The sequence below is a fragment of the Ceratotherium simum genome, chromosome 3 (assembly GCF_057802395.1).
Source record: "Ceratotherium simum simum isolate JZ-2026a chromosome 3, ASM5780239v1, whole genome shotgun sequence".
Taxonomy (NCBI): domain Eukaryota; kingdom Metazoa; phylum Chordata; class Mammalia; order Perissodactyla; family Rhinocerotidae; genus Ceratotherium; species Ceratotherium simum.
Window position 1 is genome coordinate 97,083,341 of NC_141902.1, and position 19,003 is coordinate 97,102,343.

The window sequence follows — 19,003 nt, forward strand, 5'->3', positions numbered from 1 at the left end:
ACTGTAGAGGCCCAGAGCAGAAATGAATCCTGGGCTACCTCAACACCTTCCAGTAAGTCCCACAGAAACTGTCCCAGATTGTTAGACATAACCAGACACCTAAAAAAGGAAAATATACACTCATGCTCACCCCCACCCTTCAACCATGTAAGGGGCAAAGAAAGGCACCAGGAGCAGTGACCTAATCCAATGACCTCATTTAAAGGTGAGAAAAGCAAGGCCTGGAGAGGACAACTCACCCAAGGTCAGGAAGCAAGGCGAAGGCAAGCCCCCCTTAGAGCCCTCGCCCTTGACCCCCAGGGAGCACTGAATTCTTCTTCCAGGTGCTCACGCACCACAAGAAGGAAGGTTCTTCAGAAAGCACTTGTAGAGATAACAGTAGTTCTCTTTCTCTTTGAGATGAGAGCTCTTTGTGTTTCCATCTTATTCCCCACCTAGACTCTGAGCTACCTGAAGGCAGGAACCAAGTGCAGGGATTTCTCCACCAATGCCTTGTACTCACCAAACACATGTTGCTAAGTGTAGAGACAGTTTGTACACAGTTCAGGTAACTTAAAATAAAGCTGTTCACTTATTTCTAAAAATCTATCCCAGTAAGTGATGAGAATACAGAGGAAAAACAGCCATTCATGAAAATGTCCATGCAGGGACTACTCTTAATAGTGAACTGTTGATAAAAAACAACCAAAATGCTTAACTATGAGGGAATGACCAATTCTATTGTAGTTTACCCATGCAATAGTATTGAAAGCGTATTTTAATAACATTTTAGTTAATTTTAACAAAACGGGAAAATGTTAAGTTAAAAAGCAGATTACAAAATAATTTTTTTAAAACAACCATGTCAAAAAATATAGAAAAAAATTCTTGGAAGGATACACACCAGAAACTAAGAGTGGTTATCCCTAGATAGTGGGTTGTGGGGTATTTCTTTTCCTTAGATTTTTTGGTATTTTTTAAATTGTCTACAGTGGGCAAACATTTTATGACAGAAAAAATGTCACTGTAAAAGTAACAATTGAGAAGCCACTTTTTAGAAGAGTATCTGGATCAGATCTCACTGTACCAGAGAATTCTCATTGCAGCAGAGAAATTTATTGCTCCCCAAATGCCATGTGCTCCTCTGCATTCCCAGTTCTCTTACAGTTCGGGCACATGACTGCCTCTGACCAGTCAGAGCTGACGCAGAGCATTCTGTGCCACTTCTGGGCTGACTTGCTGAAGAACCGGCTGACTAGCTCTTTCCCTGCTGTGGGAACTGAGATCACGCGTTGCAGACGGTGTGGACTGCACCTGCCTGGGCACCTGAGTGACTGCAGACCAGAGCATGCCCCTCTCCTCCACATCCTATTTGGACACATAGCATGAGAAATAAACTTTAATGGGTAAGCCACTAAGATCACAAAGATTTTCAGAGTTAAATCTGTTACCTAGTCCCGTGGTCCTCAGACTACCAATTACTTGGGGCCCTTCTAAGAATCCCAGTGCCCAAGGTACCTCAGATAATTAAATCAGAATCTCTAGGGGTAGGACCCAGGCATCATCATTTTTTGTAACTCCCCTAATGACTCCAACGTGCGGCAAAGGTTGAGAATCAGGTGCTGCTCCAGTGGTTCTCAGTGTGTGGGCCCAACCAGCAGCATCAGCACCACCTGGGAACTTGTTAGAAGTGCAGATTTTCAGGCCCCACCCCAGACCTGCTGAGTCAGAAACTCTGGGGGTGGGATCCGACAATTTCTGTCTAACAAGCCCTCCAGGTGATTCCAATGCATGCTCAAGTTTGGGAAACATTGGCCTGGTTGCCTTGGCCTTGAGTAATATACTCATATTTCCTCAAGTTGGTTAATGGAAGATAAATTTATTAATAAAATTAAGTAGTTGTTCTGTTATAACGCGGTATGTTGCAGTTCTTCAGAAATGCTTCTTTTCTTGGACCCACCTTTGAAAGTATTTTTACATACACTTTTTCAAAAATGATTGCACTAACTCAAACACGTTACGAAAGAAAAACCCTAGGACTCAAAATATTTCATGGATGCCCAAGGTAAGTGGTTCTCAGACTTTGATATTTTTGTGTATTTTTGAGTACACAATATATATATTTTTTAATGTTGGGAGCAACAAATAAGGTTAATGTCTAATTTTACAATGCAACAATATTTTTAAAAATTACAACTACTACCAGCCACCACCATTGCTTTTATAAGATGACATTTTAATAAGAAAGACGAAGGAGGGATGTAATCTCAGAATAAAGTCCACAAAAGTCCTTGTCATAACCTTACATTTCACTGTCTTCTTTTCCCATTTTGCCCTGATTGGTGAAATCTTTGTCACACACAGTCTCTGGTCCTCAGCCAGCATCTTGGAACCACTGATCTAGGTGACAATTAAGGCCAACTCTCTATTCCCCAGGACATTATGTAATATCCAAAGCCTTCCAAATCGTACCAGGAGTGGAAACTTCTAAGCACTGCTATAACCTTCAGCACCAAATTGCTATAGCTCACAAATCCTTCACCTTCTTCCAGTGTCCCCATCCCACATAGGCCTCAAGGCTTAGCTATTTCATGTCTACAGCAGAATTCATGCATTTCCCCAATCTTCAACACTGAAAGCAATGACCAGGCCAGAGCATGTTGTTAAGCATGTCCGTAAGGCCCATTTATGAAGACAGAAGTTGTGCCCAGTCTGATCTCCCCTTCCCCCAGGATGACCCCACCACCACTCTAAAGGGACAGAGTACTTCTCTCCCAGGGGACAAGTCACCAAGTACAATCTCAATAAGTTTTTGTCACATTCAGTTATGAGTTGGCAGATTGTCTGGGCACCAAGCATAATATCCTCCCTTTTGAGTTGGTGGGGAAGGCCTGAAATTGATGCTCATAGATGAGGTTATGAGTACTAAGGGCAGAGAGATGCCAGTTGAGCAATTCAAAGGGCACCAAGTCCACATTTCTGTTTCAAATATGTTTTGCCCAGGAAACACTACCTCGGATTTATTCCTCTGAGCCTTTCAGGATTTGGGGTTTCAGTGATAGCTACTGAAATGCAAGTTATGTTCTATGAGCATTAATTCTTCTTTAAGCATTGGGAGTGGATCTTACTCTTGTAACATTGATGCCCGACCCGAGAGTAGGTTTCCAGGAGCTGCTAGCTGAAATGATTCAAGCAGACCCAGGCTGGCAGTGGACTGGCTCTCGGCCTATTGAGAAGGACCCACTTGATAGGAGGTACGGTGTATGTTAGGCATCAGGCAGTCAGCTGAGAAAGCGCTCCCCTCAGAGGATCTCACGGCGGGGTTATTGTGAGAAGGCTGGTGAGCCTGCCCAGCTGCTTGAGCCAATCTCTAAGGATTCGGATGCAGGCTTCCCAGGGTAGGACATATTCGAGGAGTGTCTGGGGAGAAGGCAGCGAGGCACAAAGTCAGAGAGCACACACTCGGCCTCTCACAACTGCCCTCTCCCTGTGAGTCATGACTCTTCCTGGTGCCGGGGGTGTGGGGGGTGGGGTAGGACCCTGGGTTGTGTCTCTGAGCCTGACGCAAGTTTTCACACATGCTTAAAGCGGGGCCACTAAAATCATTCTTCTTTTCCCTTAGCATTTTCTTCAAAGACAAAAACCACAGTTCGAGAGAAGCTGAGTTACTTGGCGACCAACATACCACGGCCCTACACCACAGCTGCTCTGCTGGTGACAAAAGCAAGACCTCCAGCCGTGTCCAGTGCTCTTACGATCCATGTCACATCACCAGAAAGGGGACATGAGCAACTCAGTCAGTTTTTATGGAAACTGATGTGGCAATTTACTGTGGCTGTGGTGACTCTACCTGCTTATCACTCTGTTGACACTGGAACTTCAGTGCTAGAAGGAGAAAGTTAAATAATTAAGTAGATATAATGCCTTTGTTTTAAATAAATCCTTTAATTTCAATAAGATAACCATAATCTTATATTTTTAGGTAGCATCAACAATCAAATGCAAAAAGAAAAAACATTTAATGAAACTATTCAGACTGTAGGTATAAAATGGAAATTCAGCCCGAGGCCCAGGTGCCAGTTTGCTGCTGACATTGAGGCCTCGAAGGCTTTCAGTGCCCCCTATTCTGGGTGGCCTTGGCATAGCACCCCCTTTCTCTTCCCTAGGGCTTCAGTTTCTTTCCTCCACTCACAGGAGCCTGGGGCTGGCAGGAAAGCCATACGCAGAAGCTGCTGCCGGGCACCGCTCACCCCGGAGGTCTGCTTAAGTACACTAGTGCAACACAAACCTGATTACGGAAGTCGTGGGTAAATTCCGTGTTATAACAATCATGAGACTGAAAGCCAGGACTCACTCCCGAGTCCATTCTCATGCTGGCTCCAAGGGCTCCCCGGAGAATATGGTTCTAAGTCCGTTTGCGAGAAAAATGCTCCCTTCCCAGGGTGGTGCATGGTTTCCATAAGCCCACTGGGCCCAGCACCACCCTGAGGAGGTTGATGAGAATCATCACCAGGTCAGCATCCAGTCTTGCAGGATGACCCTGAGGAAGACAGACCAGGTGAGGGAAGAGGGTTTGGTCCCTCCGGGGCCTCTCAAGTCTCTCCTTGGAACCCACCCAGACCTCTGGAGGGTCTTGCAAGGACCAGACATATCAGGGCAGCCCTGAGAGTCCTACTCTTAGGACCTTGGATGCAGTCTGGGCTCAAGGGGTTAGCAACTGTTCAGAGGGACAGGAAAGACATTTCACGGAGAGGCCAACAAGGAGAGCTAGGAACAAGAGCACGTGGGACGGCATGCTGGAACAGCGGCTTAAGCTGGGGGTGGCAGGAGATGACGGCCACAGCCCGAGTAGGGCCTGGTCCTATCCACTGTGGGACCAGTCCAGCGGCATACTCTAGGTGCTCAATACATGTATTGAAATATTGACTACTTGAAGTTGCAGTTAAAAGTCTAAACTTATTGGACCAAAGCACAAGTGATGGGCAGGGAGATGATGAGAACAGGCTTGATTTGGCCACATGATCCAGGCTCCAGCCAGGAGACTCATTACGTAGGCTCGTCCACGTGGAGGCCAGTGAGGACCTGGACTAGGGTACCAGCCATGCAGCTGGGGGTGAGGAACAGATGCTGAGGGCACCAGAAAGGAGAATTCAAAAGAACTTAGTAACTGATAAAGGGATCCCAGACAAAGGGAAAGGTTAGTGAAATACTTCATTCCTGGGGCTCCTCTCTAAAAGCTCGATATGACCCATGAACAACACAAGTGTTCATGTAGAAATGGGTAGTGGGGCCTACTACGTGTTAGGGAACTGCGTTAGTCACTGGAGATAAGATGACTCTACAGATTTGATGATGATGCTACAGACCCGGGACATGGACAAGTAAACAGAGAATTATAATAACCCAATACGTACTAATACAGGGGAAATTCTGGGTACTACAGGGACCCACAGGAGAGGCTGCACACAGGCTGAGGAGGCAGGGAGGCAGGAGGGGCACAAGCAGGGTGCAAGATGACTTGTCCAAGAAGAGACAGCTTGTGCAAAAGCTCAGAGCTAAGAAGACAGCATGACAATGAAAGGAACTCTGCAAGTATTATTATGGGGGGAAGGTAGTTTGCAGGGAGCTGTGAGACCAGACTAGCTAGAAATGCCTCAATTTGGAGTTTGGCTTTTACCCTAAAGTCAACAGGAAAACCATGGAGTGTTGCAAGTGGGCAAATAACAAAAAGATGTCTGTTTTAGAAATGTGAGTGGAGGTTACTTGACAAATCAGAGGTCGATCTTCCTTGAGCATCTTCCAGGATACCAGGATCACGCAGCAGGTAGAGAGCCATCTGTCCATGTAATCGGCTCTGCCTGAGGCTTTATGAGGGAGCTGTGGGCACCCGGGGCCCTCTGCAAATGGTCCAGGAGGGGCTCAGACCAAAGGCTTATGTGAGGCTCAGGAAACCCACAGAAATCGTCATTGCTAAGATTAAAAAATAATGGAGTTGGGGAGCATTTCAACCTCAAAGGGCAGAGGGACTCCATCCTAGAAGTTCACTCATTCACTGTAGCCAAGTGGCCAAGAATGCTGGGCTCTGTCAGACAGACCTTGATGCTCATCTTTATCCCACTAGTACTTCCTACTTTGTGATCCCAGGCAAGTGGGGGTGAGGAACAGATGCTGAGCGCACTAGCAAGGAGAATTCAAAAGAACGTGGTAACTGACAAAGGGATCCCAGACAAAGGGAAAGGTTAATGAAATATTTCACTCCTGGGGTCTTCCTCTCTAAAAGCTCAATATTACTCACCTGTAAAATGAGCACAGCACGCTCATCTGTAAGATGAGAACATCTCTTCGTACCTCAAAGGGTTGCTTTAAGGACTGAGAGACACGGTGTAAAGTTCCTGACACATAGTAGGAGCTCAGAAATGCCAGCTAGCACTTTTCTTCATCAAACAAACATTACTGAGCATGCTGGCCACCTGCTAGGGATGACAGAGATGAGAAAGACCCGCTCTCGGGAGGCTCCCAGTCTACCAGCCAGACCCCGCTCCCGGCCGTATGCAGGTCCAGGGGCCCCAGCTTAGCTCTCGGTGATCCGAAAAGATGGCAGGCAGCCAGGCCTCGGACCTCTCTGCAGGTAAGCTGGTCCCACGGCCCACCCCGGGCTCCTGATCCAAGGCCAGGCCAGCAGCCTGAATGGAGGAATGAAAAGTTGTTCTGGTCCCTGCAGAGCAGACCCAGTCCAGGGACAGGCCTCTACTCTGCATCAACACTACTCGAAATTAATGAGCAGAAAAGAAAGTGACCCCTGGGCCTTGGAACAAAGCCCACTCTTTACAGCACCTGCCATCTTTAACTGAAAACTATCTTCCAGCTGCACAGAAAATAAATTCAATGAAATTCCCACTTAAATTATATGCAGTCATCTGGTCCTGAGAGTAGGAAATACCGGTTCTGATGCAACATCCTTGGTCCTGGTCACCACGACAATATATCCAATTGGATCAAATCTAGGGACTACAAAATTCCCAAGGAGCCAAAGACCCAGACTAGAGGGCCCTTATTAGCATGAGTTACCTTGGTCTCCTGTAATTTGTTCTCCTTTCCTATCACTGCGCTACATTCTAAACCAATCATATTCCCAGTGCCTCGTACGGAATCAGTCTTAAGAAATCTCTATTGGACACAGCCAAAAAACCGAGGGGGAGGCTCCCATCTTGATATCCCCAGGAGGCGCCAATGAATGTCCTGTACTCTGTGTGGAGTTTGTGAGCCGTTTCTCTTCTCAGCCAGAAAAAATGGGCCAAAACAACGTAGGAGGAACAATTTAGGTTAGGCAATTAGGAAGTCCTTCAAAAAATCTAAATGGACTCCCAAAGGACACTGCAAAATTCACTTCTCAAGTTATTAAGATGGTGGAAACATCTAAAGTCTCTCAGCCCCAAGATCTGAAAATCTACAGAAGTTCACACCACATGGAATCTCATGGACACATTTACATGGGAAAAGATCAAATTGGCTCAAATTTTGTTTTTTTTTTATAATTTTATTTATTTATTTTTTCCCCCAAAGCCCCAGTAGATAGTTGTATGTCATAGCTGCACATCTTTCTAGTTGCTGTATGTGGGACGTGGCCTCAGCATGGCCGGAGAAGCGGTGCGTCGGTGCGCGCCCGGGATCCGAACCTGGGCCGCCAGCAGTGGAGCACACGCACTTAACCACTACGCCACGGGGCCGGCCCTCAAATTTTTAATATATGTTTAAAACCTTTTCCTTGTAGTATTTAATTTGTTTTTTTTCCCCAAAGGCCCAGTAGATAGTTGTATGTCAATCCTTATAGTATTTAAAGAGAATAATCCTCATATGTCCAAAAAGGAATCAACCTCTATACTAAAACAATTTATCAAATCTAAAGAGAAGATGTTCTGGCAAATCATGGCAATGCCTACTCACTACTCTTCAGTGATCTAAACAGTGAGTACTCCTAAAGCCATGCTTTCCCAGGCCTGTTCTTTCCAGTTATATCGATGTGACACAAGAGCATGATGTACCTGGAAAACATCTCTACTGGAAGACAAACAGCATCCCAAATTGATTTTATTGAGGAAGACAAAGGATGGGGCATCTGGGATTGTTTCTAACAGATAGTAGCTATGTGGCTTTGAGTTGTTCCTCTTAAATAAGGTAATATAGAGAACGTGACTAATACTGTCCCAGACACTTAGTAAATGTTTGCTAAATCATAAACGCTTTACCATCAGACTTGTTAAACCCAACACTACTTTAGCCCCAACTAATGACGTAGTGTCATTGTCAGCAACCTGACCCCATGTGACGACGGTCTCACATACCCATCTATTATTAGTGTGGCTCTATCAGGTGTTCTGTGGATGCCCAAGATGAAGCAAGAAGTTCTAGTGAAGTCAAGAATTGCCAGTGTTTTCAGAAGCCTTATTGGGCAAGAAGCTTCAGGTTGAGCTCCAGACAGAGAGGGATGAAGGACCTGGAACACTTGAACCACCTATAAGGAGGCATCTTTTCTGTGTGTGTATGAGGAAAATTAGCCCTGAACTAACATCTGTTGCCAATCCTCCTCTTTTTGCTGAGGAAGATTGGCCCTGGGCTAACATCTGTGCCCATCTTCCTCTACTTTATATGGGACGCCCCCACAGCATGGCTTGATAAGTGGTGCATAGGTCCACCCGAGAACCCCAGGCCGCCGAAGCGGAGTGTGTGAACTTAACCGCTACACCACCAGGCTGGCCCCTGGATGCATCTTTAAAATTATTTCCTATCTATTCTCGATAGTTCTGCTTTAGTCATATGGGTAATCTTGGTGGAAAAACTCCTATTTTGTCCTGAATTATCAGAGTCATTGTGGCTGAGCCAAAATGGACTTAAAGCCATATTCCTGGGACTCCCTTGGGTCACAAGCCACATCTATCTACTGCCCATAGCACAGCCTCCACTTAAAGAAATAATATCATGGAAATTGCTATGGATTAGTATGATTCCATCATCAGGAGAGCTGAAATATCAGATGATCTATTTTTGTCCGTTCTATGGACAACTTTCCATAGCATTACTAACACAAAATACCTACGCACCTTAAAAAGTAAATTCCAAGTGATAATAAAACTAGAATCATATTTATGTTTGTAGAAATATCTTTATCATGGAACTTACAGGAGAAGGAATGTTTAAGTAAAAGCTGGCTGCCAAGGAAACTTTTAGGAAAATCTTTACACTAAAATTCTATCTGAAGGAAAGTGCTGGAATGACTTGGCCATTAATTTTAGAACAGGAAGCTGATGGTCGTCAAAACAAGAAAAGTTGAAACTGAAAGGGAATCAGAAAGCCCTAAATTGACCTAGGTTTCCTACAATATATCTCTAATTTCTGGAGGTTTGACATCAATCCAGGTCTCCTAAAAAGTTGACTGATAGGGCCAGCCCCGTGGCTTAGCGGTTAAGTGCACGTGCTCCGCTGCTGGCGGCCCGGGTTCGGATCCCAGGCGCGCACAGACGTACCGCTTCTCAGGCCATGCTGAGGCCGTGTCCCACATACAGCAACTAGAAGGATGTGCAACTATGACATACAACTATCTAGTGGGGCTCTGGGGAAAAAATAAATAAATAAAATTATTAAAAAAAAAAAAGTTGACTGATAATATAACCAAGGCAACTAATTAGTGATTTTTCACTTGATCAGTATGTTAAGTACCATCTAAAACTTAGGCAAATTAAAAGGAAGTTGGAAACTATTAACACTTTGGGGATGCTCTGCAATTTCAGCAAAAGTTTTTCAGGGCGGTATGCTCATTAATCCTGAATGCATGCCATACATGTTTCCCTTCCTGAAACACAGGATGAAAAAAGTTCCCCCTCTGTGTCCTAATCTGGATACATGTATGTTAGTAATGAATACTTAGAATAAAGTTTAAAATCAGTAAATGAATTCATTTTAGATTATGCTAACAAATCCAAATCAGGATGCAAACGCTTCCCTGCAGTTTGAAACATCTGACCGACGTTGTGGTTTTAGGAACTTAACATATCCGATGTTTCAGAGAACCTGGGCAGTCCGCCACACAGAACAACAGAGGAAGACTTAGAAGACAGGGCTATGCTCTTTATCTGGGCCATCCTTGAGGGTGTCACAATACACTTGCTGTGCCAAATTACCGGAAGGATAGAGGCAAGATTATTAGGGGAAATTGACTTTAACACAAAGTGTTTTAGATAATACTTCCCACGACCTATGAAGTAGATAGAACGAGTCTGTGGAGCTCAGCGTGAGGCCTTGGGCTGCATGGAAATTCATCATAAATATTTGATTTAACTTGTACAACGGGAAAAGCGGGGTACAGATGTTTAGACATGTACAATGAGTAATACCTGCCTACCTCAGAAGACGGCTCCAAGGACCCAGTTACATAACATACATGAACACGCTTTATAAACCGAAAAGATCTCAATAAACATGATGAATGCCTAAGTGCCCATAGGAAAGAATAAAGCCATGATTCACCCATGGCCATGACATTTACCTCCTAAAAGACTGTTTCTCAAATTCAATGTGCACAGACACCACCTAGAGATCTTGCCAAAGAGTAGATTCTGATTGGATAGGTCTAGGGTGGGGTCAAGATTCTGCCATCTACCAAGTTCCTGGGTGATGCCAATGCCAGCTCCCAGGACCACCCTTGTGAGTAAGGAGGCTCTAAAAATCATCCTAACTCTTTGTGCACAGTTGGCCTGAAGGGGCATATTTCCTGAGTATGTTGCAGACTTCAGTTATCGCTAAGATGAGCATTGGAATAAGTCTGTATGCTTCATTGGTTCTGAACACTTTACAAACTCCATAGCAAAGTGCTCTTTCTTGGGCAGCCAAAGAGCTACAGGGCTGATTTTTAATTAGGTTGTATGCTAGTTCCAGTTTTCCAGGACCAGTCAACAACACGCAAAAAACAGAGAAAGCTAACTTGCCAGCTTAAGGCGGGTGGGAGATGGGGGAGAACTCCGTACTTATAAACACTCACACATACATACATGTGCACCCCAAAAGAAAAACCTGCCAATTCCAAATTGGCAGGAGAGACTAAATTATCTTCTCTATCTGAAGAAAAGGGCTCAAAATATCCAGGAGAAAAAAACACCTGAGCAAACAAGAAACTTGCAAAAATGCTGCCACCTCCTGACACAGCAGCATTGTGGACTTACAGCGGCGGGAGGAGAGAAAAAGAAAGCAGCAGGCCCCACAGACCAGTGGTTCTCCTGAGTGGGCATGCATCAGCCACCTGGGAGGGACTGATAAGACTCAGACTGCTCCGCCCCCAAAGTTTCTGACTGCGTAGGCCTGAGGTAGGCCCAGGATGAGGCTGCTGCTGATGCTGTGGGTCCACCAACCACGCATGGAGCAGCACTGAGTCTTCCCAAGGGGAGGAACCAGGTGTCACTCACAGCTGTACCCCGTGCCCAGCACAGGGCCTGGCACACACATTTGGCCCCCAGTAAATATTTACGGAATGAATGCCCATTATAACCTTCATTTCCAGAAACAATTTTACCACTTGCTTATGTATACGTGCTGCAGGCATCCTGTACACACATTCATTTCAAAACACAACTACACATGTGCCAGACACCACAGCCCCTGACCTGAAGAGGCCTTGCACTTCACTTAAATCAACTCCAGTCACAGACACTAGGACCATACTTCCTCTATACACACCATCTGGACAGTTCAATCTTTGAGATTTCTGCCACTGAAGTGGAAGCAGACAAGTCATCTATCCAAACAACCCTAAAGAAAAACCCTCCTTAGGTAAATAGGCCAATTCATTTCACATACTCATGCAAAAAAAGTTTTTTTTAATCAAGACAAGAATTTGCCTGCAGGGAACAAATATCTGTGTCCACGTTGGGAACCAGAGACGGTCTCCTTCAGGGCTCCTCCCGTTGCTGGAGACCAGAGCACCCGGGCCAGGGGACGGCCCTCAGGCAGAAGTGCTGCTCAAGTCATATGGATTTCTTCTCTTAACTCCTTTCCCGTGGCTTTGGCAGGCGTTTTTCAAATCCTCTGCCTGATCTGCATGTTACCAGAGTCACATTCATTCTGAAAAACAGTTGTTTCTGTTAAAATTAGCTGTTCCAAACTGTCAAATATTTTAGATCCCTATGCCACCTTAAAAAAAAAAGTGTTTGTAAAATAACCAATCCGATGTAACTAACGCTTCCAGAATTACAAAATCTTTCGATATTTCTTGAGAAATATGACCCTAAATTAGAAAAAACTGATAGAGATTAGGATGGGGGAGAAAAAAAGACACACACACACGTAATTTTTGCATTTACTAACATCAACTCAGAATAAGTAATAGAAAAAGGCCAAGCTTAAAACAGCCAAGGAAAGACAGAGCTGTGCTTTTCTCTAGTTAAGTCAAGTCTTGAGTTTGAAAGACTTTTGTCCCATTTACTTGGGCTGACTGTCATAAATAACAGGTTTCGTTCTGAGAACTTAGCCATAATGATTTCCTTCTCTCACGACCATTCAAAGGAAGAAGGTTTTCAACATTCGAGGTCAGGATGGTGCCCATTAACACTGTGTAAGAAAACTTGCCCTTGCAAGTCAGAGGAGCCCAAGGACTGATGTCTTAAAATAACTCTGGCGTGGTTTAATTAAAAAAAAAATCAGGCCACTCTGATTTTATTCCTGGAACCACCATCTCTGCTGACCTTATTAAAAGCAATGAAATAGGTCTGAGATGCTCCTTTTTAAAAATCAGCGCTATTTAAAAAACACATTTAACAGCCTGGTGCATTGGAAGAAAGTTAAAATGTCAGAGACCTGTGCCCAAATCCCTTGCCTAGCTAAGCAGTGCAGACACACAGAAACCCTGTGCGTTTCCTCACTCTGGTTTCCTGAAACCTGCTGGAAAAAACATACACAGAATTCATTTCAAGCCACCTGCTGGAAGAAAAATCCCAAACTTTATCTTAGAGACAGATGGAAAAAAAAGAGGTTAGAACACCACTGAAACTTATAACAACTTCAGAGGACAGAGATTTTGAATATTACAAGTCAAAATCTTTAACATACAGAATCATTAAGAGCAACTGTCACTTGGCTAAGAGAAAAAGAAGTTTCAAAATTAATTTGGTGACTAGCTAGTTAACTTCATCTAAGTAGATAAGGAAAGTGATTTTTTTTTTTGGCTTGCATTGTCCTGAAAATTGCTTCTGCAAGGAATGAGTCCAAGGAACAATCAGCAAATTCTTTTTTTCTTAATCAAATACCAAATTTACAGATTTCTGGCCCTAATTTTACTTTTTTCCTTTCAATTTACTCTTTGTGATCTGCATAGGCTAAATGAACCTTGTAATTATAAACCGTACCATTACTTTCGTAAATCCAACAAATAAAAATAAGTAAAAATTCCTATATAAATGCAGGAATTCTCATTGGCACATGGGTTAGGTTTTCTACCTCCAAAATACTTCCTGAACTTGACTGATCCAGACTTAAAGAAGGACAGGGGAAGAGGAATAGACATTCTCAAGGTCATTTTCATCCTTTAAAAACTTTAAAATTTAAATCTACCAGGACCTACGAGAGAAAAACAATGGCTTCCCTGACCACTTTTTTAAACACACACACCCTACCATTCTGAGACTTGTTCAAACTTCAAATCCAGAAAAGCCGAACAGTCCTAGTCTCACCCAACACAGGTTTAAAGAGGTTTGACACGTGGAATAGGATGTTCTTGCAATAAATACAGCCATTCAAGTACAACAGTCAACATGACTTTCCTCTCTCTAACATACTACAGTGAAGAATTCTTTCTTTATAGATCTATGGAGGTCTAGGCACAACAAACCCCAAGAGAAATGTAAATTGACAAATTTAAAGCATGTATGAGTTTTCCCCATGTGGCTTTTCAAGGGCAAGCACTGCAAATACATCTGCTGTGCTTTCAGGGGGAAAGGCTCAAAACCTAACTAGGGTCAGCAAACTATACAACCCTCTCCCTTCAAAAAGTCCTTCTTCAAATGCCTGCAGAAAGGACACACTGTCTTAAAATAACTCCAAATTTCAATTAACAAAGCATTCTTGCAACACACAATCAAGCAGGGTATCTTAGATCAAGGTCACAAAAATAAGTCCTTTGCCTGCAATTATGCTGTGGCTCTAAAAAGTTCTGAACACTTTCCAGAATATCTCCCTCTGTTAAACAGTCTAGAACACTCTATGCTTTTTTCTAAAATCATGAGTAAATGGATTTTGTCTGAATAGATCTGTCTACGTGAAAGAGGCCACATACTCTCATTTGATATACAGTACTTTTACCGTTCCAGGCACAGACCTTCTGACCTGAGAAGGCTGGCTTACCACTCGAGATTAGGAAGAGTCTGGAAAAGACAGGCAGAATACAATCAGACTTCAGTCCGCCTGAACCACTGTTCATCAGGACAGAAAGATGAGCAGAGACAAAGGGTTCTAAATTACTTTCCAGGAGAAACTAGAGACAAGACAAAAACCCCAATAGCCCCATTCCAGCACTGTACACAGTCCAATCACGTTTGTGTCACCTGCCTTTACAAGGCGAGTGTTATACACAGTTCTCTTGTCTTGAATTCTAGGCTACTCAAAGAACTCAAGGGTAAAGCAGAAAGGGTTGAGGATTGGGGACCCCTACCTCACTGCTACTTAAGTAGACTTTCCAGGGCGCCTTTCCATAGATGACATGCGGCATGCAACATTACAATTATTGAGAATCAACAATAATTGCAAAAAGCCATCTGAGAAACATAACATTTTAATAGATGAAATAAATACTCCAGTACATGCAAGGTAAAAACTTGACATTGGGGGAAGAAAATCACTCTATAGTGTAAATTAAAAAATAAAACACACACTCACAGTAGCTCCTCCCCCCATTTGCAAATCACATGGCAAAGTAATACTCTTTCCACACCAAGAACACACCTAACCCAACACGATTGCTTAAAAAAATACTATACAAAAAAGTAGCTACATCCATGTCTAAGGAGTGAAAACTGAGGTAACTTTTCTTTTAATTAGAGGGGAAAAAAAAGACCAAAAAAGAAATGAACCCATGACTTCCTTCCTGCCCAATTAAGAATAAAATTTAGTTGAGGAATTCCAGAAGAGGAGCTGGGGTGGGGTGTGGGAATTATACCGCAACCAGCAGATGACACATCTTCCATCTCCCGGTCCCTACTGAGGACGGGCTGGTGGGCGCCAGGGCCCTCCAAGTGCGTGTGTAAATCGTATGCACGGCCCTGCCTTCTGGAAGATTCCTCTCGAGCATTCAGCATGGGGGGGTTGGGAGTGGGGGGCACTTCACCTATGATTTCTTTGGTATAAATGGAGAGGGGCAGAGGATAAGTATCTTCCTTTAGTCTGGGGGTGGAAGAATGGGTATGGGGCCGGGGATGCTAATTCACAGAATTGGAATTCACTGGCGGTAAAGTCCTGGGCGAAGACCTCTCCCTTAAAGCCTGAGATAGCAGGGTGCAGCCTTCAGACACGGCGCAGGCCGAGTTCCTCAGCCTCTCCCTGTGGTCCGACATCTTGGCGCCCCCGTCGGGGTGCTGCGCCAGATCCCTGAGGCACTGGGTCAGAAGCACGCAGGCAGACACCACGCTCATGGCGCCGCCCAGGATGGCGGTCTGCACCGCCTTGCCCTCGGCGCTCACGGCCGCCGCGCGACCCAGGAACTGCGGCTCGGTGGCGAAGCCCACCAGGGCGCCCACGGCCTGCACCAAGGGCCCGCTGAAGAGTGCGCAGCGGCTGCGGGCCAGCTCGCTGGGCGCCACCTTAACCTCTCGCACGCAGGCCAGCAGCGCCGACGCACTCGTGCTCATGCACTTGACGCCCAGCTTGAATTGCTCGCGTGAAAAGCGGTCCCGAGACTTGTCGCTGGCCAGGGCGCACGCGTCCGTCAGGAACTTGAGGTTGCGCGACAGGCCCTGCGATACCTCCAGCAGCAGCTGCGGCGTCATATCGGCCAGCGGCGTGGCGCGCAGCACGGCGCAGCCCTGCTCCACCTCGTGGCGGCAGCGCGTCACGCGGTAGCGGTCCACCAGGCCGGGCTGCGCGGGCTGCGCGCCCGGTGTGGCCACGGCCGCCAGATAGGCCGCGTGGGCAGAGCACTCGGTCAGCGACACCACCAGGTCGCCCAGCTCCACCAGGCTGTCCCCCGCCTCCCCGAAGCGGCCCATATTGAGCTGGCTCTGCACGTCGTGGGTGAGGATGGAGAGCCCCTTGGTGCGCGCGATGATGGTGTCCCGGCACTGCTCGAAGGACTCGGTGCCGGCACAAGAGGAGGCGGGGCCCTCGAAGAGCACGGGCCGCGCCTCGCTCGACAGCAGCAGCAGATCGGCCACCAGCTGCATCTTGCCCTTGCAGTGGTCGCAGACGGTCACCAGCCTCTTCCGCGGCTGCGAGCAGGCCCCGCCGACGGCGCTCGCAGGAGCCGGAGAAGCCGCCTCGCCAGTGGGCTTCCCAGCGCTGCCGCTAGCCATCGCGCCCGGGGGGCACTGGCATGCCGCTGGGGAGCCCACTACCACCGCCACTGCCACTGCCGCCGCCCCCGCGGCCGTCGCGACTCAGCTGGCCAAGGCCGCGGTGCCTTCTCCGCACCATCATGCCATCCACCGCCGCGGGCAGAGGGCACTGGGCTGCGGCGGCCGGAGCCCGGGCGGCGCGGGGTGGGTCCGAGGGCAAGGGAACGCAGGAGGCTCTTCGGGGTGCGAGGAGGCGCTGCAGCGTTCGGCCTCTCCGAGGGCTTGCCGGAACCATGAACCGAGGCAGAGCGAACTCACAGATCCCGCTCCTCGTCGCCGGGCTGCCAGGAAAGTCCCTTCGGTTGGGCCGCCGCCGCCGCCTTCCTGGGCATGGCCCGGCCCGACCGCCGAGCGGGGAGGGCGGGAGGGGGGAGCTGGGAGTTGTCCTTCCTTCCTTCCTTTCTTTGAAATCAAAATCCTTTCCTCGGGGAGGAGCGCGGGCGGCGGCTCCGCGGACTCTGCTGTCAGCCACCTCGGGCTCGGCAGCGCACGTGGGCTTCAGGCGCCGCGACCCCGCCGGGCGGCACTTCCCCGCGACGGCCGCCGGGGCTGGCGCTTCGGGACGTGCGGCCGCCCCGGGCGCATCTCCTGGGTCCGGCTCTCGGGAAGCGGCGCCGGCGGCGGAGGCAGGGCCGAGGGTGTGGCCGGTCTGGCGCGGCCGCGCCGAGTCAGAGTCGGGCGGGAGCCTGCCCCGATTGCGCACAGCGGCCGTCCCGCTCGCGCTCTCGCCCGCCCGCCACGCCCGGGTGTGCCGCGCGGTCCCTTCCCGCCTCGCAGTTCACAGAGCGCGGCCCGGCGCCCGGGCGGCACGCCCTCCCTGCCCGCGCGCCCCGCGGCCCGCCGCCCGCTGTCGGCGCGAGTCCATGCCCGTCGCCTCCTCGCCTCGGGCCCGCGGCGGCTGAGCTCTCCCCGGACCCCGGGCCCTGCGCATCGGACGCCCCTGCGCGCGTCTCCCCGCGGCCACGCCAACTCAGAAGGTCCCCGCGGCGCTGCGGCACCCCGCCCGGGCCCCGGCTCCTGCCATTTTTGTCAACCTCCAACTTCCGAGCGAGCCGGGAGAAACTGAAAGGAAGGGCGGGGGCCGAAAGGCAGCGGGGAAAACACCCGCCTCCTCTCCCCGCGCGCTTCACCTCGGAGCGCGGCCGTGGGTGCGCCGCCGCCTGCTGGGGCCGCTGGAGGCTTTTCCTCTTCCCGTCCGCGCCTCGCCCCCGGGCTCGCCGCGCCTCGGCCGTAACCTCCCTGGAGCCTATAGAAATCTTTTGTGTGGCGTCACCGCCTTTCGTTTAAATCCCGCTTCCTCCTCTCGCCCTTCCTCCCGCCCCCACCGCCGCTCCCGGATGCTTGCGCGATGCGCTGCTCCTCCCCCGGGAAGCTGGGTGGCTGCGGGCGGACGCCGCCGCCCAACGCCGTCGCCGCCGGCGCCCGGCCCGGGGTCCCGATCCTCCTCGGCGGTCCCCGGCCCAGAGCGGGGGGCGCGGACGGGAGGGAGGCCTGCTCCGGGCCGGGGGCTCCGCGCACACCCTCGGGAGACTGGGGCGCAGCCGCCAGTTGGCCTTACGTAAGCTCTCAGCCAGACCGGGGGGCTCCACGCGTCCTTCCCGCCAAGGAAGCAAGTCTAAAAGGTGGCCAGTTCTCTGGACTGAAGGGCGGCGGACACTCCATACCATCCCCTAGTGATAAGCTGGGGTCCGACCATCGCGTTTTGCGGGACATGGAGCAGCTTTCCAAGCTCTCCCCCTACCCTTTGTTGTGTTTGATCCTCTTCTATGGTGGGATTCTGAGGAGGCTGTGCAGGGTAATGAAGGAGCACTGGATATGGAGTCCGAAGAGCGGGGCTGGATGCTCGCCGCTTCCTCCCTTTAACTAAATGCCCCTTACATAGAGCGCGGGCTTTGAACTAGACTTCCCGGCGTCAGTCTCTCCCCAGCCATTTCTGAGTTGTGTGACCTTGTGCAAGTTCTGTCTCGAAGTATCCGTTTTCTCATCTCGAAATCAGATACTGTGCACCGACTGAGGACTTGGCTCATAAATAGTAGCTGTTAGAATTATGAGCCTCGATCGTCACAGTTTGCCCTCTCGTAACTTCTGTGTCTTCGGCTCAATAATGGAATAATAGTGGCCACTGTTAAATGAAAGAAGCAGCCTTTGGAGGTAAGCATTGTTATACCCGTTTTACAGGTAAGGAAACTGATGCTCAGATGGCTTAAGGGCCTTTCTAAGGTCAGGAAGACAGCAGATGGCTGCGGAGGAGAGCACCTCCAGCCTCTTTTCCTTTTACCCAGATCTTATTCTTCAGGAAGTGGTTGAAGGTCCTGGGCTTCCTCCGCCTGAAGTGCCCCACCCCTTAGTCCTCAAACAGGCCCTGTAGGTGCCCAGCCAGACAAGCTGGGGATGTTTAGCGAACGGAAGTGTTTGTTTCTCTGTCCCTTCCTAGGAGCCAG

The 19,003-nt window shown here is 48.4% G+C and overlaps 1 protein-coding gene and 1 long non-coding RNA gene across 2 annotated transcripts; both read right to left on the reverse strand.

The window, feature by feature from the left end:
* Positions 1 to 11,822: 11,822 nt before the first annotated feature.
* LOC147917700 (uncharacterized) lies at positions 11,823 to 17,855 on the reverse strand. The gene is made up of 2 exons (XR_015551657.1): positions 17,693 to 17,855; positions 11,823 to 12,087 (listed from the first exon to the last, which is right to left on the reverse strand). It is a non-coding gene; the product is annotated as an uncharacterized LOC147917700 (long non-coding RNA).
* TLNRD1 (talin rod domain containing 1) lies at positions 14,771 to 16,529 on the reverse strand. Its single transcript, XM_004432003.3, has one exon. It carries the CDS (start codon positions 16,518 to 16,520, stop codon positions 15,432 to 15,434), a length of 1,089 nt encoding a protein of 362 aa, XP_004432060.1. The 5' UTR covers positions 16,521 to 16,529; the 3' UTR covers positions 14,771 to 15,431.
* Positions 17,856 to 19,003: the final 1,148 nt, after the last annotated feature.